General features: G+C 43.8%; 1 protein-coding gene across 1 annotated transcript; it reads right to left on the reverse strand.

Annotated features, from left to right (window-relative positions):
* Nucleotides 1–548: 548 nt before the first annotated feature.
* Nucleotides 549–17,005, reverse strand: alx4a (ALX homeobox 4a). Its single transcript, XM_060071655.1, has 4 exons — nt 16,270–17,005; nt 8,219–8,550; nt 5,047–5,175; nt 549–4,566 (listed from the first exon to the last, which is right to left on the reverse strand). Exons 1-4 carry the CDS (start codon nt 16,616–16,618, stop codon nt 4,234–4,236), a joined length of 1,143 nt encoding a protein of 380 aa, XP_059927638.1. The 5' UTR covers nt 16,619–17,005; the 3' UTR covers nt 549–4,233.
* Between the last annotated feature and the right edge of the window lie 7,447 nt (nt 17,006–24,452).

A 24,452-nucleotide genomic window follows, 5' to 3' on the forward strand; every position in this document is an offset into this window, starting at 1 on the left:
TCGGTGAATGACTGCCCGAACCAGGCCTTCCATGGCATAATGGAGCCATTTGCGGCATTGCAAGTCCCCCTAGTGTCACCTGTTGTTAATATAGTCCTCCTAATCCACCCTGTAAGCAGTTCAAAAGGGTGCAGGTCTTATTTTTGGTCATCTTTAATTAGTGTGATATTCTCGATGCTTTGTGCGATCCCGTGTCAGCAACTCGTGTCGCGTCCAAGAGACAGAACGGTACATGGATTAAAGACTGGCAATAACAATCACACCTAGGGTTTTACTGCAAGTGTGCATTTGAGATGGGTGTAAGCAGAAGTCTTTGATCTAACTACTGTACACTTTTCTTGTCGAGGACTTTAAAATTGTGGTAGTTAGATTTCAATGCAGATTAAAATTATTTTAAATGATCTTTTTGAAGTGTATTTGGCTACGTGAATATCTTGAGTGTACACCCATGTAATTATTTAAGGCAGGGGTTGTTTGTTCCAATGCATTTTGTTTCATTGTAATGCTACTGACTTTTTCTGACTTCAACAAAGACAATTACGAATGCAATAACTTAATGTACTTTATTTGCACACAAAACGTACATGAGGACATAAAAAATTCATGGCATTTTAAAAGCCTTGTATGACAGCTCAAAGTCTTTAAAACTTGTAAAAACCTGGGAAACGCATTCATATAGTTATTCCATATCTCGGCAAAACAAAAAAGAAAGTAACAATTTGTAACAAAAAAGCTTGTAAACTCAATGCAGAAAGTACTGGTTTCACTGAAAACATAAACACAAAGATACACTCCAAAACATCAAACTTAAATTGCATCCAACATTAGTATTTCCAGGGGTCTCAATATGTTCCAGTCCATGAGGCATGTACATACAACTCAATATGCACACACACACACAATACCACACGATTTATACACGCTATACTGATACTGTCTAATTCAGTAGTATTTGAAAATGAGAAATATGAGATATGGCATCTTCAGGGCGTTGGGAGCCAGACAGGGGATTTCTGCAACGTTCTAGAGAATAAGTACCAATACAACAGAGTTTTAAAATGGATAAAAGATTGCCGTGTCTTGATCGTGTCAGGGCTACAATCAGTACCATCTGAGAGGTCCTCAATACAACTTGCCCTGACAACTGTTTCTCTCACCGTCCCCAATTTACCCCCGGGACCACCGTCGGGGTCCTGCTTGACCATGGCTGTCCGGAGAAGACAGGCATCCAAGTCTGCTCCGACACACAATCCCACAAGCCACCGTACACATGTCCCAGTGTTAATTAAAAGTCCTGCCTGGCTTGGCTGGGCTCCACGGCTGTGCCTTTAGGGGGGGGGGGGGGGGGGGAGTAGAGGAAGAGGAGGAGGAAGAGACCCCAGTGGAAGGATGGGTGGGGGTCCCTTTGAAAGTAGAACCATGACAGCTGAGGGGGGAGGGGGGGGGAAGCATGTGTAAGGCATGTTTGTTTTGCATTTACCCCCTGAGCACAGCTGTGTGCACTGTCCTTCATTCCCAGAACAGCGGAACAACGCTGTAGCCCGACCGGCAGCCACTCTGATAGAGATCAGGGGGGGCCCTGCAACTCTGCCTCTATACTCGTAGTAACCGTGAAGGAACATGAAGCTGCAGAGAGCCTGAAACCCTCAAGGTGATCGGCAATGTCGACCACTTCTACCCCAAAGTCCTGCTTGACAGACAGAACTGTGCATGTGGTTCAGTTTAAGTAATGCCCATTGCTTCCTTGAGGTGTAGCTCAAAGTATAAGCTCTTTATCTAAAGCTGGTTGGTAAATATAGACCCGGAAAAAGAAAAGCACCGCATAATGTACCACATGTATTTCTGCTAGTAATAGATGTTGTTGACCTGCACCTCATCCTCCCTCATCCCTCTCCTCTGCTCGTCTCTGCATAACAACACCATTGCCGCTCACACGTCTCTTCATATTTTCCAAAGGGGAACCAGATCTGCTAGAATGCTTTATCCGTGCATGCTGGTGGTTCTATACTCAAACCGTTGCTGTTCAGATTCCTGCCAAGAAATTAATGACTCTGGGCTCAAACTTCAGACAGCTCAGCCCCCGGCTCAGCTTGAGTGGCCGCATCGAGGTTATCAGTCGCATGGGGACAACATGAGGCTAGAGCGGAACAAGCAAAGCTATTTCCGCCTATAGTTTAATATCATCACGTTCAGGCTGATCTTAGCATCAATACAGCTATGATTAGCCAAATATGATGTTTCGGGCCACAATGTCATTCTACATTTTCTGTTCATATTAAAAAGAGCTCTAAAATATAGATATTTTAAAATCTTAAGGGAATATAACCTTATTTTTAAGGCACTGTTGGCTTTATTTGATCCAATGTGTCTCCTCGCATCAGGGTGTGGTCTTCATTCGTACTAAAATCTTCCTCATCAGAGCATTAGAAAGAAGGACTTAAAGGAGTAATGCAGCTATAAAAACTTGTTTGGGTTATAGGTTGTCCAACACATTCTAGGATATATTTTCAATTTGAGTTATGGAGATTAAACTAATATTGGATACTTGGTTGATGCTACAGAGAGTTTTGCTTGTGTTTAGCAACAGCAAAGTGAAATACTGCACAATAAATTAAAAAAGGACCTGGGATGCACTGTACAACAGCAATAGGCTTAAAGTGTTTTAACTGTATTATTCCTTTCTTTGATTCTTGAAAGTATATAAGGCCTTTAATTGTGTGTCTCGTGTAACCTCACTTTTGAAAAGACAAAGTCATATATAATAAAAATTCTTCCTCCAAACAATAAAACCAAAGCAAAGCACGCAGACAATCGACCGCTCTGTCCCATAGGCTGCTAAACACTGCCAACCTTTCAGTATTTGGGGAAGAGTGTCAACGCAAACAAATGTGTGTGAAACTCCAGCCGCTGCCTCCCCTGCCTCAAAGGTAGCCAGCTACTGATCTCTGGCTGTTATTCCTGGCAGTAGGGCCACCGAACAGTGGGCTGTTTCCCACTCTCCCCCGAGAGAGCCAAAAGCACGAGGGAGGGGTTAGAACAGGCCGGGTCCACTTCCACTCCACTCCTTCCTCTCGTCAAACAGAGCGGGGTCTCTACTGCAGTCAGGCCACGGCCAACTCTGCTCCCTAAGAAAGCAGTGAGGATCGCCCGCCGCGACCGGCGCCTACTCCTATTCCTACTCCTCACACGCACGCACGCACCTCCTCCTCCTCCCACTCCTCCTGCCGCCTTCCTCTTCCTCTTACATCGGACATCAGTAAGGCAGGTGGAACTCGCCGCTCCCCCCCCTCCCCTGTCCTCCTCCTTGCTCTCTCCACAACTAAAAGAAAACCGCACTTCTTCTGTCTGACTTAAGATGGGTGATCTATAGGTTAGGGCCCATGCCAGAGGTGGGTGCAGTGGTGAAACCAGCGGAGAGGAGTCAGAGGGGATTGTTTGGTTTGTGTTGGAAGCGGTTCAGCACACCCTTGCCACCAACCTTCTCTGTATAAACTGTTGAGCTATCTTGAGTCTGAACACATTTTTTACGCAACTCTGCATGTGGCGATGGAGATAAACATTAACCTTTGAATAATGTGCATTTTGTATTTCTTTTTTTTTGGAACATGGAAATAACTTTGGATGTAAGCCAAATTCAGTATCACTCCCAAAATCATAGGAAAAAACAATATTGTTTTAAATAATGAACATGTTTTAAAAAATCAACAAATACCGAAACATAAAAAAAAAAGACTAAATGCCAATAAACGGTTCTGTACAAACAGCATTACCTGGTGTTTGTTATTCTTTTTTTCAGTTTTTGTTGGTTTTTTTTGTAACAAATATGTGCAGGGATTTATTTGCAACATGGTACATTTCTATGCAAATTTGCATTGGCCTTGGTTGTACAGTTACACTGTAACATGTCCACAGTTTCCCAGCAAACAAAACATAACACTTCCTCCTCATTGCTAGTGCTTTCCTCCACTCTACAGGCCTAGAAGACTGCCCCAAGCTACTGGTTTGAAACAGGAACCACACCTTCCTCTTAAAGTCAATGTATCATATTTTTCCCAACCATATATTAACATATTTACCTTCACGTATTCACCTCCATCACTGTCTCCATCACAAGGTAGTCACTGTCTCCATCATTCTTATCGTTTTAAGTGCCCAGTCTCTTGGCGGCAAGTTGAAGTAGACACTGTCCCCCCCCCCATCCCTAGTCCCAGCAGACGGCAGGCCTACAGCCCATCATGTAGCCCAGGATATAGCCGCGCTGTGCTCTTTAGCCTTCATGCGTAAGGCAGCGATGCTTGAGGATTTGCGGTCGGGGTCCATGTTGTGGTCGTACCCATTGATGCCTCCGCCCCCCATGCCCGGAGGGGGACCCCCGAACAGGCCGCCCATGTGCGCCTGGCCAACGTGCGGACCCCCCGGGTTGGACATGCCCAGGAAGTCGGACACCCCGCTGGCCGAGTGGGGGTGGGGGGTCATGCAGGGGCTGACGTTGTCGCAGGGCACCACGCAACCGGGCACCGGGGACACGGCGCTGTTGCTGCCACCAATCCAGGACGGGTTCTGGATCTGGAACACACACACACACGGCCCAACAGTCCAGTGGTCAGTCCAGCTGATCACACTCCTGGGAGGTCTTGCCACAACAAACCCTCACACAACACTGATTGTGCTAACAGAATTTATATCCAAGCTTTTCTCCTCAGAGGGCAAGATGTAAGTTTTAATATTGTTTTCATATCGTTTTTTGATGAGTAGGCTACTTCTATGTTCAATATTTTGTATTTTCATTTGATGATCTCTATTGTCGATGAGGATCTGTGTTGTCTATGGGGATCTCTATTCTCTATGGAGATCTAATTTGTCCATAGGGGTCTCTAATGTCTGTGATGATATCTATTGTCGATGATCAATTATATTGTCGATGATGAACTGTGTTGTCTATGGGGATCTGTATTGTCTCTATTGTCGATGATGATCTGAGTTGCCTGTGGGGATCTGTATTGTCTATGCAGATCTGTAGGGACCTTGCCGGGGGCTGTAGCTCACCTGTGCGTAGCTCTCGGGGCGTGTCAGCAGGGGCAGCTCGTAGGCTGTGGAGAAGTGAGTTCGGACCTGCTGCATCTGACCGAAGCGCTCCCTCTTCCTCCACTTTGCTCTGCGATTCTGGAACCACACCTGGATGGTGAAGAATAAGTTTAGTTCCACTTTGCAGGCGTGTGCTTAAAGGCTAGGGGAAAGTTGTTTGACGTCTGGAAAAGTACAAAACAAAATAACACAAGAGAAATATTTGACAGGACCGAATGTTTCCAGACTCTTCATTCATTATCTTTTATAAGCCGCTTCTGTCAGTTTGGGAAATGAGAAAGAGAGATTGGATTAGAACTTTCGGATAGTTCAAACTTCCTGCTGAATCCCCCAAACGACCAACCAAAAGAACACAGACACATGCATTGGACACACTTCAATGTTTTCCAGATAAATCCATTCTTCTTCACCCTTACTTCATCTTGCCTATTTTGCTTTGGGGTGTGCTATAGGTCACCATATGCTCCAGCAGCAACTCCTATAGCTCTATGCCAGGAATAATACCTGAAAAGTGAATCATGGGCCAGCCCATGTCTCTCCCTACACTGTCCCTCCCAGTGCTGCTGCTCCGTCATACGCTGCTAGACCTTTGTTTAGAATACGGTCTGTTGGCCATTATACAAAAGGTGCATATGTTGGTGTTGTGCATGCTCAGCTCTGACAGTAATTGGTAAAGACCTTGACAGCTAAAGTAGCTGAGAGAGTTACAGTGAGCCTTTATTTATGTTGCAGTCCATAGAGAGAGTGCAGAGGTGCTGCCAAACACTTTCTCAGCAGGAGAACTGTACGTAGCTGAAACACTTTGAAGTCTCTGACCCCGTCCGAGGATTGATAACCTGCTTCTGCAGCTCGCGTCAACCTCCACGCAACAGTGTTGTCACGAGGAACAAACCCCTGTGAAGGTAGCCCAGGTTTTCTAGAACACTCTATAAGCACAAGGTCTGGCTAGCCCAATAGCTATAACCACTTCCACACATCACTTTCCAAACTCATGTTGATATTTTCCAATACCTTATGTTGCCAGCTGTTACATGGATGCTTTGGACACGGGTTACCATTCTGTATTCTTGGAGAACAAAGAGATGCAGAATGTATGTCGGTTGAGGTTGAGGTTCTATTTTCTTTGGCTGTACTGGTGCAAGCCAATTGTGTGTCGTACCGGAGACTATCTATGGTTTGGATCGATATCTCACTAACGGACACCTGTGTTTGCCTGATGGGGGGTCCCTGGTTTGAAGAAGCCATCCTGGTTCTGTGGGAGCAGTGGGAGTGCCGGGGTCGGACAGGACAGTGAGTTGAAGGATGGGATGTTGTCGGAACTCCTGACCTTGTGAACTCTGACCTTCCGATGTATCTGCGGCGCATATGCCTCAGAGCTGAGCCTACTTTCTCCCTTTGAAAGTGGAAGGATCCAAAAACAAACAATCCCTAGTCTCTTTTTATTTATAAACCAAACATCTCCTGTTTTGTTATTCGAGAACCCCAAGAGGACGTTGTTTGACATGACTGCCGGTAGTTTACGCTCATATGCGCTGCCAAAAGATAGATTGAAACTGGAGCGTTCGACATTGTGCCTTCTACCGGCATTGTATATAGGCAGTTCAGCCGTTTCCTCCCCCTGTTCGTTACAACACCGTCTGTCCACCTCCAACCTGAATTCATGAGCTGTGAATTCCTCTCTGTGTGACTGACCGGAATAAGAGAGTCCACAGACCAGTCCTTTAACCGAGGAGGCTTCCTGCGGGTCTTTTATCTTTTTTTTTAAACTTGAGTGTTTAAGAGGGCCGCTGGGAGATCTAGGGGCCATAAAGCCCGGTCCACTTGAAGCCGGCAGGCCTGTGATGGTGTTGAGGCACAGAGCAGACCGGCATACCTTCAGAGTCTCTCAGAGCTGAGTTATAACCCTTTGGCTGCACACATTTCCTGTGATTCAAGCGCCTTAGGCTCGTTCTGATCAGTGTTCCAGAAATGTCATGTTGAAAGAAAGAAGAAACGATTTTAATCTGTGTCTAATATTGTTGTACAAGACGTTTCGATCGTCGTTAACACTTTAGAAAATGAAGCGCCCCAGCCAAAGGGCCTTTGAGCTTGCTTTGCTGATATCAACAAAGTTAACCACTCTCACCGGCAAAGACTAACACATTTCGGGGAAAAGGTTCAGCAGTGTTTCCAACGTTGCTTGTATGTTGACTCATATCTGCCATGTTGTTGTCAAATTTTTCAAACATGACTCAACTATTGTTGTATCGGCAAGCGTGTGAATGGGACAGATGACAAAGCGAGGACCGTTGGCCTGCTTAAAGTCAAAGTGAAGGGTTTCACACCAACCCAAGAGATCATCACAGGGACACATGCTTCGCCGAACAGGATATTAATGAAAGAAAAACACTGGGAATCCTGGGGCTTTTCGTCGTCTCTGATGCACAAGCCATGTGCACACGCACACAGACAAGCACACACACCCACACATACACATACACACACGCAAACGTTGATATTACACATAAGATACCCACTCACATTACACACACGCAAGATACACACGCACATGCACACAGGGATACTTATTTGTTATAAGCGTTGGCTATCCTTTTGGAATGCAGGGTCATGAAGGGTCATTGTATGCAAATGAGGCTCTGAGGTCACGGGAAGGGCCCCTGGGCCCTCGGGGGCCCCGTCCAGCCCGGAGCAGGGCTGAGATCACAGGTCCAGGAGTCTCACGGTTCAGCCACAGGCCATACAGGCTCCACAGAGTGTCTGCTCATATGTTGATGAAAAATCTGCTCTCTTGACAATGAACATATGAGGCAGAGGCCGGCCAAACCCCCCTCCCCCCAACACGCACCCCCCCCCCCCCCCCCCCCCACTATGCTATGTTATGCTCCTACTCCCCTCGGCTGTCTCCCCACCTCGAACTCCCACATCATCAGATAAATCTGTGCCTCTGTTCCTGTGAGTGACATTATCTCTGGTGAGGTGCACACGCTGAGAGACCCATTCATCATTCGGTGCTTTTTTTTTATGACACTCGACCAGGAAGATAAATAAGCTTGTATTTCAACGGCGGGCCCGTCCTCCCCCTGCGCTCCCGTGTCTGTGATTGAAAGCAGGCGGCTCCTCCGTCGGCTCCTACCTGCACGCGGGCCTCCGTCAGGTCCGTCCTCAGGGCCAGCTGCTCGCGGGCGTAGACGTCCGGGTAGTGCGTCTTCTGGAACACCTTCTCCAGCTCCTCCAGCTGGTAGCTGGTGAAGGTGGTGCGGTTCCGCCTCTTCTTGCCCTTGTTGCTGTCCCCCGGCCCGTCGCCCTTGAGGTCCAGCGAGGTGGCGGGGTCGCCGCCGCCCGCCGCCCTGTCGGACGGGCCCTTGTGGCCGCCCTGGTCCTTGGCGCTCAGGTAGCCGCCGTCCATTCCCGGGGAGTCGGAGGTGGGCGCTAGGTCGGAGTCGGTCAGGGCTGAGCTGCTTTTACCTGCAGGGGGGGACGGAGTGGAGGGAACAGCATTGTTATTACTGGTTGCGTTATTTAAACGTCATGCCATGAACGAACAATCGTTCACATCGTTTGTCGTGTGCTCTGAAAGGAACTATAAAGACAAAGTAAGACGGATGCGTGTGTCAGGGATATTCGATTTTGTGTTTATACACAATTTCCTGAGACTTGAGGCATCGTTTGTGAGTATTTGAAGATCAAGGCAGTAATGGATGAGTTTTGATAGGCCGAGGCGAAACAGAATGACTTGCTCTAAGTGGTCGTTTATGTGAACAATTGTGTGAATGGGCTGTGTAATCTGCTGGGAGAGCGTTTCAGTTCATATATCATGCAGTTGTTTGATGGGGAAAAGACATGCTGGCCCTAGGAAACCTTGTTTCCTTCTGGATTTTAGTCTTTATTGAACCCATACATTTCATATTTTCGGTCTGCAGAGCTGCAAACCTGGCAACCTTCTTTCAACAGTCATTTGATGTTCGTGATTCTTTTGGCCGTGGAAAAGTCACACTCTTTCTGTCCACCTCTCTCTCATACACGCACACATATACACACACACACACAAACACACACACACACACACACACACACACACACACACATGCACACGATCCCCATGACTCCCGCGTGCCTGAACAAACTTCAGCCAACTTTACTGATCGTAAATTTCCATAGCCCTGCGTGTGTCAGTCTGCTATCCGAGGTTGGCAGCCAACTGCACAATGTTCCTCAAGCCTTAGTCTTCGACAGCACCCTTCCCATCCAACTCTCCAGTCAGTACAAACATCAGTTATACACCATGGCTCCTTTTTTAGATGTTTACATACACATGCATCACTCAGTTGTATTGGAAACTCTTCCTGCCATATTTCATATGTGGATGTTTATATAGTGGTTTCAGGTTTGACTCAAATGGGCAGTTGAGTATTGCCAACGCTCCCTGGGAAGTGTCCTTCTCTTATGCTTTCTAGTGGGGACAGAGAATACTATGCACTCTAATGGAACGGTTCGGTTGTCCTGTTGCTGTCAGGAAGAATATCAATCAATTTCTTTGATTTGCATAAATCAAAAGGAACAATCCTGGAACTTCTGGTGCACACACTTTTTTAAATTCGTACACACACACACGTTCACGTCATGCACGCATGCACGTGTGCACTCGTACACACACAGGAATTGTACAACAGAAAACAAGATTTCTTGCGAAGGCCAAACAGGGAACAGATCTCAAAGAAGCATGCAGTAGAGACCAGGAGGCCGTTCTGTTGCCAGCATCAATTCCAACCTTCACAATGCTCCCTCACTCTCGACCTGCTGAGGCTCACGCCTGTTATCATTGGCGACCAGACCCTGCAACAATTTTTTCAGTCGTGTTAGTCACTAGTCTAATATGCCCTGGCGTTTTACTGACGTGACTAGTGACAAGATGAACATGTAATAAACACATTGTTGAAGGGTTTGTGTGCTCCCATAGCCTCTGGATGCCGCTTATCCCCAACCTTGCAGGATACCTGGCCTTTCACTGGTATTGTGTGTGTGTGTGTGTGTGTGTGTGTGTGTGTGTGTGTGTGTGTGTGTGTGTGGGGGGGGGGGGGGTCAGAACCAATGTTATGGTGGAGGAGTCTCACAAGATCCTAGCATTTCTTGGCTGGCCAAATACTGACACATCCTGTTAGGCATGAAAGGACCAAGAGCATTTCTTTTTATTCTCCCAAGCACAAATATGCTCTGGTTATTCCATCATGTCTCCCCTCCCCCCTCCTCCCCCCAAAGGTCCCCCGACTCTGCCTGTTTGAGATCTGGGGCTTTTCCTTCCCCCCGCTGATCAGCTGATCAAAGGCCCTTGTTTATCCGCTATGCCACTGGCGGCTTAGGCAGCGCTGGTGTATGGTGACACTCTCCTTCTTGTTATCCCTGCCATCAGAACATCGTTGCTGGTTCGGGGGTGCTACCCCGAGGTGAACACTTGGGGGGGCAGGGCCAAACCCCTCTCAGCATCCTGATTAAACAAGGAAACGCCCGGAGATGGTAATTGTGCTTTTTTTTTTATGTGATCCCCATTAAAAAGAATGTTATGTAAGTAAGTACATTAAGGTCCAGTGTGTAGGATTCTCTTGTAACTAGCGGTGAGGTTGCAGACAGTAAACAACTGGATACCCCTCCTTTTCAAACAACTACGGTGGCCTGTATTTTGTAAAGTTCCAGTAAGTATTCCCGTATTGAGAAAAGCAACATTCATTTTAATCGCACCACTGTAAATCGTTGACGGCTCAAACATTGGTTTAAACAATTACAATCGGGTATCTTTGTCACATTGAACGTGGTCACTGTACATGGTGTAGGACATCTTTCTGTATCTGTAGTGGTGAACTACATTCATGGACCCACAATTATCGTTATCTTTTATAACTATTGATCATTCACCTGATAGCAGTCAGCGCTACAAGCCAATGTTTACTTGCACTGCGGTATGTGAATATTGAATGCTTTTGAATACATGACAGTGTGCAGGTGTATCGCAACAGTTTCGCTTTAGATACCAGCTTTCTCTGAAACTGTGATAGGCTATTTTAAATAATCAAATGGGTAAAACCCATCTCTAAAAACTAATCTCGCCAAAACTTGGATGAATGAAAGAATGCACCACCATTTATAATAATCCCACTCATCTGCAAACTGCCTTCCGCCACACTATTTTACACTTAGTATAGTAAAACTATAATTGAATCCTCTCGGCAGATTTTGCGGGAGGGACGGAGAATGCTCGTCTTCACTGGCTATATGAGACATGTCCTAGGGAGAGTTAAGCTTCTAAGACAATTCTAGTATAATGCCACGGTGTGTGTGTGTGTGTGGATGAGTGGTGCTTCGTCTGGCCAGAAGTGGAATTTGATGTATGCTCTGCATCCGAGACAGTTAAGCTTCTTGGCCACATAGTATGACGTCACATTGTGTGGCACATCCCATGCACAACGTCACTCATTATAACTTCAAGAAAAATGTTGTCATGCAGATACAACGCACCCTTTTTTGCTTAAACTCGCCAAAACCCGTTGTTTTATTCAAACGCATTCTCTGTGGAGCTGTTGGTCTGTTGTGGGCTACTGTAGAAACATGGTGGTGCAACAGGTGGGCCGCCATTGATGAGGGCCTGCTCCGTTTGTAGATATATATATGGCTCATTCTATGGTCACGAACACACAACAATTCATATTTTCATGGGATTATACACTAATTAAAACAAACCTATTAATATTATATTTCAATTTCTGTAAAGTCTGTTCCACTAGATGCCACTCAATACTACACACTAAACACCTTTAAATGTATTGATACATTTAAGGTGTCTTAGGTTGATTGTGCCGCTTGCTGTACTAGGTCTGACATTAACTTCCAATTAACTGCAAACGACAAAATGATGCTTAATATTGACTAGTTTTGGGCGAAAAACAAACAATCAAATAGCAGACACTTTTTCACTATAATGAGCCATGTAATCGCATTCCACAACTCTTTTTTGAATGAACATGAATTCCACAACAATGTTTTCACACCTTCCTAATTGTTATTCTAACTATGCTCGTATTTCTATAGGTTTATGTGCATCGGCTGGGCTTTCATGGTCGGTGCGGGACGATGAAGGGCCCCTCGTTAAATCTCAGCCGTCAGACACTCGGGTGTGGACAGCCATTACATTATACACAGTTGAAAACTGCAGGGGAAACATCAAAGTGTCATTTAAATGGCTGTTAAGCGATGTGGTGCCTGCTTGCACCACACATTGTATAGGGCGGCTTGGGTCAGCCTACTGTGTTTAATGAACACCATCAATTAGGCCCAAGGAACAACCTGGCATGAAACGGGAGAGAAATACCTCCACAATAATTACTGAAATAAATGATTAAAAACTAACACAGAACTCACACAACTATAGCAGAGTAAGTTTGTTTTACCTTGCAAGGACAGGGACTAAGATCTCATGAACTTGGTTTCCTTCCTTGACAGTGGGTTGAAAAATAAAATAAAAACAGCTGCTCAGATGTTAATGGATAAGAAATTCTATACAGGTCTCCTTTAGTGACCGACGAACATGTAGAAATCCACTTTGAGTTTCCAAGATCACGAGCATCGAGGGATGGTCCACCATTCATCTCATTGGGCTTTAGAATATGACGACTGTGTCAAAACAATGACTGCACACAGGAGCACCGGAGAGACTGATAACTCACCTCTCTATTCTCTCTCTCTCTCTCTCTCTCTCTCTCTCTCTCTCTCTCTCTCTCTCTCTCTCTCTCTCTCTCTCTCTCTCTCTCTCTCTCTCTCTCTCTTTCTCTCTCACTCTCTCTCTCAATCTCTCTAAATCCATCCCACTGGAGGCTTTCTCTCCAGTATTCTGCTCTCTGTCTGACACTCTAAGAACAAACATAACTCTCCTCACATTTTCAGTATTTATTAACTGTTCAAGATCGATGCATCCATGTTGCATGTATTTTTTCTTAAAACAATAATTTCCAGCCCAGAACAAGTTCACATCAGCCTATTTTCTCTAACGATGAGTGAAACAGGTTATACTGTATATTCCTGCAAGACACAGAATGAATCCACCCCTGCAGTCACTCTCATTCAGCCGTGCAGCTCCTAAGCCAAATCCCATACAACTAAAACAAAAAAACTCAAGCAAAGGGTAAAACGATCCTGAGCCCATGTCACCTCCACTCATGTCATCAACCTGCTGACGTGGGCCGTGTCTGGGCTGTGGCGGCCGTGCCAGGGGCTGGTTCCCATTACAGCCCCGCTGCCCCAGCCACTCAATGGAGACGGCCATTAGGAATGGTTAGCTATAGGCTAAAGGCATGTTGTTTGGTGCACGGAGACCAGATGACAGGCTCAACGCCAGGGCCTGGTGCATACTGACTGATCTCCGTCCCGCCGCAAGCAGCACCACACGTTGAACAGAGCTGATTTCAGCTAAAGGAGAAATTGTATAATGGTTCTGCACACTGTTAAGTGCTATCTCTTCAATTGAAGGTAGTATCAACTGCAGTCTGATGGGGGAATATAATAGCAACATATACAGAGGAAACAAATGAAACAATGCCGTTAGGATTGCATCCAGAGGATTTATTTTATTTTGTTTTAGGTTAAATCTGTGTTGGATTTAACTGGAGCCAGAATGTTGCAAAAGGTTCTGCTTCGGGCCCTGGGGTTTTAAATTGATTTTCTCTGGTGCTCTTAAAGGCCCTCGCCCTCCCTTGTTCCCTCTCTTCTCTTTCTCGCTCTTGCGCTCTCTCTCTCTTTCGCTCACTCTGACTCTCTGTCGATCTCTCTTTCACTCTCTCTCTCTCTCTCTCTCTCTCTCTCTCTCTCTCTCTCTCTCTCTCTCTCTCTCTCTCTCTCTCTCTCTCTCTCTCTTTCTCTTTCTCTCTCTCTCTGTTCACCCTTCAATGTTAGAAGATACAAATAAATACATTTGTGAATGTTTATTGCGCATGATTTATGAAAGATATTGAATAACCATTATGATATAATGACTTCAACTAGGTTTATGGTGATGTAATTGTCTGTCTTAGTACTGCATGTTGTATAATGTAAGCATACAGGCTTGAATACTTTATAATCACAAGCATTATTCGATTAAACTTATTTGATTCCTTGGTTTACTATTTGGTTTAATATTGACAGACTTTTCTAACTTATTTGGCCTACTTACTTTTTTACCCAAAATCAACTTTGATGTTTGCAAACAGCCCCAAATAATGAATTTTCCAGTAAATTAAAATGTGTATTGTCGACAATGTATTGTATTCTATTATTAACACATCTCAAGTAATTGAGTGATAACGTCGGACTATATATTATTGCGTCGGAGAGTTAAGGGAACTTAATTGGAGACGGTATGAAAGTTATGGAGGCGCAAATGTCATCCGCAAATCATGTGTCGCTGACATATGATTTGCGTTATCGCTCGAACTCTCGCAGCGCCGTTCTCCTTTCTTGTCTCCATTCTGGTGTTTTACGCAACTGTATCACTCACTGCTGTCGGAGAACTTCCATCGCGGAGTTTCCCATCTGCCTCACATATTTCTCTTTCTCAAAAGTTGCATAAGATAACAATTACACGCAGTAAAACTAGTGGATGATGCAAGCTGAAACGAAACAAACGCTGAAGTGCATAAAGAATGTCCTTTTGCAATCATCTTTAGGCTAAGAGATTTATGGTGCACATGATTTCAAGTGAGGAAACCTTTTTTTTTTTTTAAATGTCCTTCTAATGTTGTGTCAGTTTGATTTAAATCATCTCGATGGATATTTAGCCTGAATAATATTCAGAATAACAAACTGAAGACTTTTTTTTCGGGGTTTGGTTTGATTAGAGACATTCACTCACTACTTTCGATGACTTAAAACAAGAAGAAAAAAAGATTGTCATGTATATTGTCATGTAGGCCTAAACTTTACAGAATTCTAAATGCATTTTTATATTAGGTCTATTGTTTTTTAATAAGTGGAATATTTGAGTGGGGCACCCATTTGCGTTAGTTATTATCATTAGCGTTTTTATTATTATTATTAGAATCATAATAATTATAATCATTCATCAATATATTAGTATTATTATTGTATTTTGTTCTTTTTTTTACTTTAGTTGTGCCCCGGACTGCGATTGGCCAACGCAGAGTTACCATGCATGTGATGATCAAATAAAGGCCTACTAATCTTTTTATTAGACCTTCTTTAATTAAATGAAAGCAGAAATATTAATGATAACGTCTGCACGACATTTGTGTACTTTTCCCTCCAATAAATTGATTGTCTGCCGATTCAAAATTTTCCACGCATGTGTCGTGTACAAAAAAGGTGTTTGCAATTTCCAATAGGCCTACTTTATTATCTATAGGCCTATCTGAATGCTATATTTTAGCTGACTGAGCATTGAGCAAGCTCGACCACAAGTTGTTCGATGCAGCGATGTGCGATAATTATCAATTAACCCTCCTTATTGTTTTTCCACTTTTATTTGTCCTCAGCAGAACGGTCATATCAAGAAATTACATCAAATTGACTATTTCCTTTTTCAATTGTGCTATTTCCTTTTTTTTTTAAATAAGAAATTAAATACCGACAAAAAAAATTCTCTATGAATAAAAGCATCTGCTTAATGGCCAAATGTAGGCTAAATGTATGTCTTTATGATTTAGCCTCTACGTACCGAGCAAAGTCACAAACTTAAGACATATAGGTTCAATGACATAACAATCAAGTTAAACCGAGTGTCAATAAACGTGGTGGTCCAGAGACCCCTTTATGCTGCTGTCTGAAAACGTGTTAACTCAATTGTCCTATTCACTTTTAAAATTGAGGACTGCAATGAAGATTATCGCATTAAACGAAGCTTTAATTCGATCATCAAATGGGAAAACGTGATAGTTGTGTAGAAGCCACTCGTTAACGACATGACAGTGATCGTCCAGTGATAGTCTGCAGCCCACAATTCATTCTGTATAGGAACAAATTGGACCCACATTTGACTTGGTGGCCCCATTGGAGGATGGAGACGTATGGGTTGGGGGCATTGCGCGAAACGATAGAAATGTGTTCGACAAAGAATAGACAAACCCCCCAAAAAGCCAACTAGATAAAAAAACAAATACACCAGCAGACGTGTTTTTTGGGGTGCGTTGTGCATCGCATCGTACTCACCATAGCAGTGGATGAGCGCGCCGTTGTGTCCCTGGTGAAGTTTGGCTTCCTCGGAGGGGGTTTTGCAATAAGATCTCTGCATGAAGAGGTGGTGTTTGCTGAAGGTGCCTTCCCCGACACTGGCATCCAATGACTGATGAATGCCCTCCTGTTGGAACGGACCGCGGGACTTGTCTCCGTACGCGTGACCTTTGTGGGGCCAGATCGCCGGGCTGAAGGCTTTGCTGTCCCCCGTTTGGGACGTCCTGAACGCGTTGCCTTGGTGCTCCCTACCTTGCGTTGCGGAGGAGCTGTAATACGGATCCATGGATGTCATGTCGCTGTATGAAACACACGCCTCTGCCTCCATGCCTACAAATGTCAAAGGAAGGAAAAAATAAAGTCCAAGCTTTCGTTTTTTTTTCCTTCTTCTTTTTTTTTTCTTTACTTTCGGAATGGGTAGCGAACCGATACCCTCTCTCCCCGACCTCAAACCAATGAACACAAATACGCGTGCGCGTACACACACTCAAGCGACTCGGCTTACACTCGGCTGCAGCTGGCTCTGATTATAACACGATTCAGATCTTTTCCAGGAACCAAACACCCAAACCCCCCCTTCAGGTTGACAAAAGTGAGCCGAGCGGTACGTCGGTTCTCAGAGGAACGGGACCCAGATCTCCTCGACGCTCCGAGGCGATGCTGTGCAGATGAACTCTCTCTCCTAAGTGATTGCGATGATGAAATGGAGGGCTGAGGTCAAACATTTGCAGAAAAAAAGTGAAGCACGATATATAGGGCTCGACACATGACATTGATTTGATTAGGATATGAACATGGGCCATAACTGGTGCTACTGGGGCGGAGAGGGCGCGATTTTACGCATCGTTTTCCACGGTTCATCGGGACAGAGGATCCATTCTTGGCCCATTGTATTTTTGGATCCGCCTGTTTGATTGATTGAGGCACCTATCGGCCTACACTCCCGTTGAGCCCACATAAATTTTCCGAGTCGTTTAGAGTTTCAAATTAGTTTTAAAATATATGCCAGTAATATTATTATTATTTATGTTAAGAAGTAGGACTTGGCCGACATCCCAATTGTAAAAAGGATATAAATAATATTTATAAAATTGCATGAAGCAGTCTGAGTTATTTGTAGGTTAAATTACAATAAAACACCCTGACTAGAATAGGCCAGGTAGGCTTTTATTCAATATTTATATTATTCAATTTCCTGAATAAAATGATACACTGTGTGTGTGTGTGTGTGTGTGTGTGTGTGTGTGTGTGTGTGTGTGTGTGTGTGTGTGTGTGTGTGTGTGTGTGTGTGTGTGTGTGTGTGTGTGTGTGTGTGTGTGTGTGTGTGTGTGGGTGTGTGTGCGTGTGTTTGTTTGTGTGTGTGTCCCTATATAGGCCTATGCTAAACAAAAAAATGGACAATGGTTAGCATTTCTTTTTCGATTGTGCGAAAATACTGCACTGCTGTTGATGTTTTGAATTTGATTAAGGACAGATAGACTTATTAGATAGAATGTTATTAAAGGCCTAATAACGTCATAACCTAGTCTTGTATGCAATTTTAAATTTAATGTTACAATTATCATAGCCTAGTCTTTTATTTATTCATAACTTCTCATTACTATAATATTATCTCAATATTTATTAATTGAAATAAAAAACACATTGTCAATAAATATGAAAAGCTATATTAAACCCATATATTGGCCCCGGTGTGACGAATTATGGATAATTCATTAATTAAAGACTGGGTTGGTAATGACTTGACACCCTTATAGGAATATAGGCCCTCAGTGAGCAAGGGGCCCTCTTCACAACCTTTTACATCTGAATTACCATCGTAGGGTTTTGGAATACTAAGTTGAGTTAGCTCCTTGTCAGATAAAATATTGCACTGCATTCACGCATGCATAAAATCATTAATTTAATCCATAATTTGTTCATGGTTAACGGTAAACGATAGTTCTAGATAAGCCATAAGTTTAACATTGTTAGCGCATTGTCGACTCTTCATCCAGTGAATAGTGATTTCGCATGGTACCAACACCGCCCTACCAAAAACACATAATTTGGTCCCTCTGCTTCTGTGTCCAATTAGCTCGTCTTGCAGACATGATGTCACCGAGTTGTCTTACTTCCAGGCCAAGGCCTATTTGCCCAGGTCGAGGTGCAGACCTGCTGTTGGTCTTCATAACAAGCAGGGCTTATGGCAGGTGACTCATGTAGTGAATGAAAAGCACGTGCAGTGTGGGGCATGTGGACATCGCATTTCGTGAGTAGAAAAACAAACAAACAAACACAGAAATACCCACATTCGGAAAACGATGGCGTAGGACTACATTTTGAAATAGCCTGAATGCACCGAAACCATGAGCAGGCCTGGTCATGAGCTAGAAAACATGAAAAGACTCGATCAGTGTTTAGGCAAGAGTGTAGCTGCACAATGCAAATAAAAGCTGGTTCGGATCAGCAAGAATTTGATCCAGGTTGATGAAGCTCACATACTTCATCATCGTACAAGATCATCTTTCACCACATTAAAACACCCGGTAGCAATATGAACTTGAGTGTTAACAGATTTACAAACAAAGTGAAATGTATACATCCTTTGTTTAATCTAATGGTTTGATAACGGGATAATGGGAATAACTGTAGTTTGTGTTCGCTATTGGATTGCATAGCCAGCACTGAGTGGACCCTACCAGGGCTATTCAACCTCCTTAACAAGTGGGCCACAATGGAAAACCACTGGGGGTTCATTTACATGCACAGGTATGTAAATTAATCACGACAAATAAATTGTACTTAAAGTAGTGTTAACTTAATTGATATAATATGGAATAAATTCCTTTCCTTTTTTCCTCACTTTTAATCATATCATTATAGAAAATTTTGTTCTATTTTGGACACATATTTAGAATTCAACAATGTTGTTTGAATCATCATACAACAGAACCACTACATATGAGACATGAGACATTTTGAGCCTGTTTCAGTCAGTGAGAGAAATTGCACTGCCTCGATTTTGCTATTTCAGCATAGTTTGGCTCATAAGTTGTAAGGCCAATCCTGAGGTACTCATGCAGCTTCTCATTGGTCATAGAGCCACGTGCGCTTGTTTTGATGGCATTCATATGAGAAAAGCTAGACTCACAACTATAGGTTGAGCCATTTGCAGGCAACTATTTTCTCTTCTTTTTTTTATATGCATATATATACATTTTTTTGGTTGCCAAAAGAAAATAAAGAAGGGCCGTATTCGGCCCACGGGCCGCTAGTTGAATAGGTCTGCCCTAGACCATCCAGATTGAACCACCCAAGCTTATTACAAGCAGTGTTTTTCTGACTAACTACGCTATTGGAAGAAGCAAAATAGTATATAAATCCTACTTGTTTAGCCCCGAAATAGAACACACACTTGATACAAACCCGAAGCCTCTATTAGGAACTAGTACTACAGCTCTGGTCATTTGTTTTAGACACCAAACCATATGATATAGGTTAGCTGACACTAGTCTGACCTTTATGAAAGTGTTGCATATTATCTCCATTTATTCCCCCATACATCTTGGAAGATGATTGATGAATCCAACAATAGAACTAACTCAACAAGTATAAAATTAAGTAGGCAGAACGTGCGCGTAATGGGCCTGCAGAGCCTACCCAGAGTAATAACCTTTACATCAATGTCTGGTTTGAGGAAGTCGGTAATGTGAACAACACCACAGTAAATAAAGATTTACTACAGCATGTTTTATATTTCCTTTGGCATATTGAGAAGGTGGTTCAATTATGAGCAACAAGCGTGATTTTAGCTACTTTTATTTCACAGGAGAAAGCATCCCAAGACTCATTTGGTGTAGCTGCCCTGTAATTAAAAACACGCCGTCTGGGTTTTTAGTGTGGGGTGACGGGGGGGTGGGGAGGGGTGACGGGGGTGGGGGGGGGGTAGACAGGGGTGTACGAGGGACAGCTCAAATCCCCGTAGCAACGCTTTTTACCATGACAGTTCTCGATTGGAAGCTTCCCTTTGACCTCGGAGCCCACCTGCACTGGTTAAGGCACATGCACGCACCAATCACGCGCACACACAGACACAAACATGCACACAGACACACATACACAAACACATGCACACACATGCACATGTACACACTCATGCACATACACAAGCTCACGCACAGACACACGCTCACACACACACACCCTTTTTTCTCTCGTGATCTACTCTCACTCTTCTTCATCACACTGAATAATAAATTATAAACTTACACATTATGACTTTCATTTGAGTCTTTTATTTTATTTGGATTGTTAATGATTCCTTATGACTAATAATTGAATGCTGGCAAAGAAACTTTTTCACTGGACCTATTAATGACCAGTTTTATCATAACCAGTTCCAAATCCCTTAATGTATACTTTTATCTAATCCATCATCTCATCTCGCCCCCCTTTCATGTTTCATTCCTACACTATCGTCGAAAACATAATGAAGGACATAATGATGTCATTCTGTCTAAACATTTTAATTTGATAAGCATCACTTTCCTCTCCTCCTTCATCTAGTCAAGCTCAAATGAAGGGAGCAATGTTCAAGCTGTCAATTGAATTATTCTCTCCGCTGAACGCAAAAGCCCTACAGTAGGGTAACGTGATGACACAGTGGGTCTTCTTGGCTTCTATCTATAACACCCGACTGTCTGGGGTAACAAAGGCTAGGCCTGTTGCCATGGGGAGTGCCCTCTTCATGGCCTTCGGCGTCCTCTGCTCTGGGTCAGCTAATGGCACTTAGGGCACGATATGAGCCCCGTGGAGGGAAACACAAGGATACGGACGAGGCATAAGCCCACTTCCCTTTCCTGGTGTGCCCCCGTCAGGCTCTGCCCTCCGAGTCGAGGCTCTGGCCCGTGGCTACGGCCGCTTGATTGAAGCCTTTGATGGGCATTAATTCACCGTGGAGGGGAGGCTTTGTTGGCGGGGCTGGAGATGAACAAAACGCAGAGAGCGGAAAAGGAAGGCGGGAGGCCCACGAGGTTGATCTGATTTAATTTCACATAAAAAAAAAAACATTCCATCTTCTTTACAAGGCCACTTCCATCCTATCTGTGGCACAACAGGAACCTTTTTGTTTTTGCTCTGCGTGTATTGGCAAACATTTGAAATGTTTTCCTGCTTGTGTTGTGTTTCCTGAAACCGTAAAAATGAACCCGTTTTATCCATTGATTTCATTTTTATTATTTGTACATTTTAACTACAATAAACTGCATAAATCCCTGCCCATAATTGTATTACATACCAAATAAAGTAAATTCATCCACTCAATCATTCATTCAAATTCATAGCTATTTTCATGCAATTCATAGAGAACAAGACGTGTGTGTATGTGTACGTGTATGTGTGTTTATACAGTTATCCTTTGCCACAATATCAAAATGGTTGGCCACTATGATTATCCTGTTGAAGTACTGGTTGCCTGACACAAATCACACAACATTCCCTGCCATTCCCTGCCACCTTTATTCCACTCTGCATACTAGTAAGCCTGGGTGTTGGCACCTGCGAACATACACACAAACACGCACACACACATGCAAGAACCCACCAACGCTCACACGCATGCACACACGCACACTCATGGTGCACACGCATGTTTGCTCGGTCACCCCCTCCCCCCCAAACCCTAACCCTATCCTCCCCCCCCACCCTAACACACAGACACACACTCTAGACATGGCTGAGGAGGGTTTTCTTGGAATTGTTTTCGTGTGAGTACGAGACAGTCCTGTGACAGCTGATTTTCTGATCAGATTAGCTGAAGGAAGAGGTTAAGGACAAGTGAGTGCACTCAAATTGAATTCATAGGAACTGAGGAGGCACAGACAGACACAAAATAGACAAATGCATTCTCCACTTCATCGTCTCCTTTCTCGAAGATGAGTCGGTGTGGAATCTCTCTCATCCTAAGCTCTGGGTGTCAGTGAAACATCTGCCTGACTTCCTGTGGAGCACCTTTAAACATCTGGCACCTTATGTCAGGCACCTGGGGTTTAAAGATGAACTAGGTGCTCCCCATGTACCACAGCATTCCTCTCCAGTAACTACAAAGGTTTGTTTTCCAGATGTGTATTTTACATGCTTCATCAAATTTGCAATACTGTAAAGTCATAGTTATATACTGTTTTCAAAAGTGTACGTGCATATGTTTGTGTGTGTGTATGTATGTGTGTGTGTGTGTGTGTGTGTGTGTGTGTGTGTGTGTGTGTGTGTATGCTTGCGTGCATCTGTGTGTGTGTGTGTGTGTGTGTGTGTGTGTGTGTGTGTGTGTGTGTGTGTGTGTGTGTGTGTGTGTGTGTGTGTGTGCGTGTGTGCATGATTGCGTGTCTGCGTGTCTGCGTGTGGCCATGTGTGTGTGTTCATGCTGGCAATGCATGTGTGTGGACTAGTGGGTGTGTTTGTGTTCCTATAAGTGGTATGGTTTTCCCTTTCCACTGGCCTTGCTTGAAACACCTTTCACGGTTTAGCGGAACTTGTAGGAAGCCTATAGCTGATGCCCAAACAGCCCAGCCATCCCCCCGCACTCTCTCCCCCCCCCTTCCCCCATCCACCCCATCCCCAAACATGCACAGAATCTGCAGATGAAAGTTTATTAGGATTTGGAGAAATGCGTCCCATATGTTTGTGTAAGCCTGGTTTTGATCTTTGGATTCCTCCTCTAGTGATATGACCACTGGCGAATTATCCCATTTCATCGGAGTCAGAGTACACACAGGCAGCATCTGCAAGCAGAGAGAGAGGGTTGCTATGTATACGTCCTTGTGTGTGTGTGGCGGTTTGTGTGTGTGTGTGTGTGTGTGTGTGTGTGTTTCTTTGTGTGTGTGTGTTAGAGGGAGTTTATCTGTGCACGTGTGTATCTGTTTGTAGCCATGTGCCTGTGCAGGGATAGGATCAGGTTTCTGGATCAGTATCACAGATCAAACCCCAGCATTCAAACAGTCATTACTTGCGTTACAATGTTTATGTCTGTTTAGGCTGGATATTGCTTCAATGTACGCTCTCCTCGTAGGTTACTATACTTATTGATCTACTTGATCATATTCCCCACGTACACGAATATATAACAAATATATGTACGCAGCCGCAACCCAATTGATCCGTTGGCCGTCTCTGCTTGATGATTATAATAGAGCAATGTTTCTTTACTCGTGAAAACAAAACAATTTGTACGATGGTAGTGGAATCAAAAAATATGATGTAGGATTTCGAAAGAATCAACTTAAAGCAAGAAATACTGATTGTAGTGTGTGCCTGCTCTGTTTTTTGCATTAGGACTTGGAAGAGCACAGAAACACTACACTGTCTCTTCAACAGACTCCAACCACTTCTGAGAGATAATGCTGTGCAAATAGCTTGCAGGTTGCAGTTTAAATGGAACTGTATTCTGAATAAATTACACAAATGTTCAGCAATTTGTTGCCTCCCATTCTTTTCTTTCTTTCCTCCAGATGCTGCTGTCAGCATTTTTGTCTTGTGTTGCTTTGTTCCTTCTTCTATGCATAGCATTTTTTTTTATTGAAGACTGTCTATTATGACATTTGTATGTTATTGTAATGTTGCATAACTCTGTGAAATACTTATATTGTGCCGTTAGCTTTGATTACCATTCTCATTGCAGTTGTTTCAACCTGCTCGTTACAATCGACATTTTCCTGTTGACAAATACATCTTCAAGAATTTTATGTGAAACTCTAAAACTAAATTAGATTACAGTTATTTTGCATACTGTTATGGACTTCATTGACTCATATGATGACGGTTGCTGATAACTATTTCAACGTGTAGCTGCCTTTTGCCATGCAAACTCTGGGCCTTCGCAGACCCTTTCTAGCTGCTTTCCAGTCAAACCTATCCAAGAGCAGTACAATGCAGAGCATTCTAACAAAAGGGTAACTTTCTCCCAACTAAACATGAACCTTCTTGTTGATTCCGTGTTCATGTGACCCGATGTTGTCTCTTAAACAGGGATTACCTGGGATAATATCGGGGCCCTGTAAGAGCCGATAACTCGTGAACCGTTTTTAAAGACCAGGGCACTTCCTGTCTGCTTTACCTAGCCGCTGCTTGGCAGAATGTAAGACGTGTGGAATGTAAGGGGGAGAGCATCCGTTGTCTTTTCAGCTCCC

Source organism: Gadus macrocephalus, chromosome 14, assembly GCF_031168955.1.
Source record: "Gadus macrocephalus chromosome 14, ASM3116895v1".
Lineage (NCBI taxonomy): Eukaryota > Metazoa > Chordata > Actinopteri > Gadiformes > Gadidae > Gadus > Gadus macrocephalus.

What these genes read in the sequence shown, in the direction of transcription:
- alx4a (XM_060071655.1), bottom strand. Translation starts at nt 16,618, where the DNA reads ATGGAGGCAGAGGCGTGTGTTTCATACAGCGACATGACATCCATGGAT. An exon ending in CGCGCTCATCCACTGCTATG is followed by an intron (nt 8,551 to 16,269) that starts GTGAGTACGATG and finishes CCCCCCCTGCAG; the next exon opens with GTAAAAGCAGCTCAGCCCTG. An exon ending in TGACGGAGGCCCGCGTGCAG is followed by an intron (nt 5,176 to 8,218) that starts GTAGGAGCCGAC and finishes TTCACCATCCAG; the next exon opens with GTGTGGTTCCAGAATCGCAG.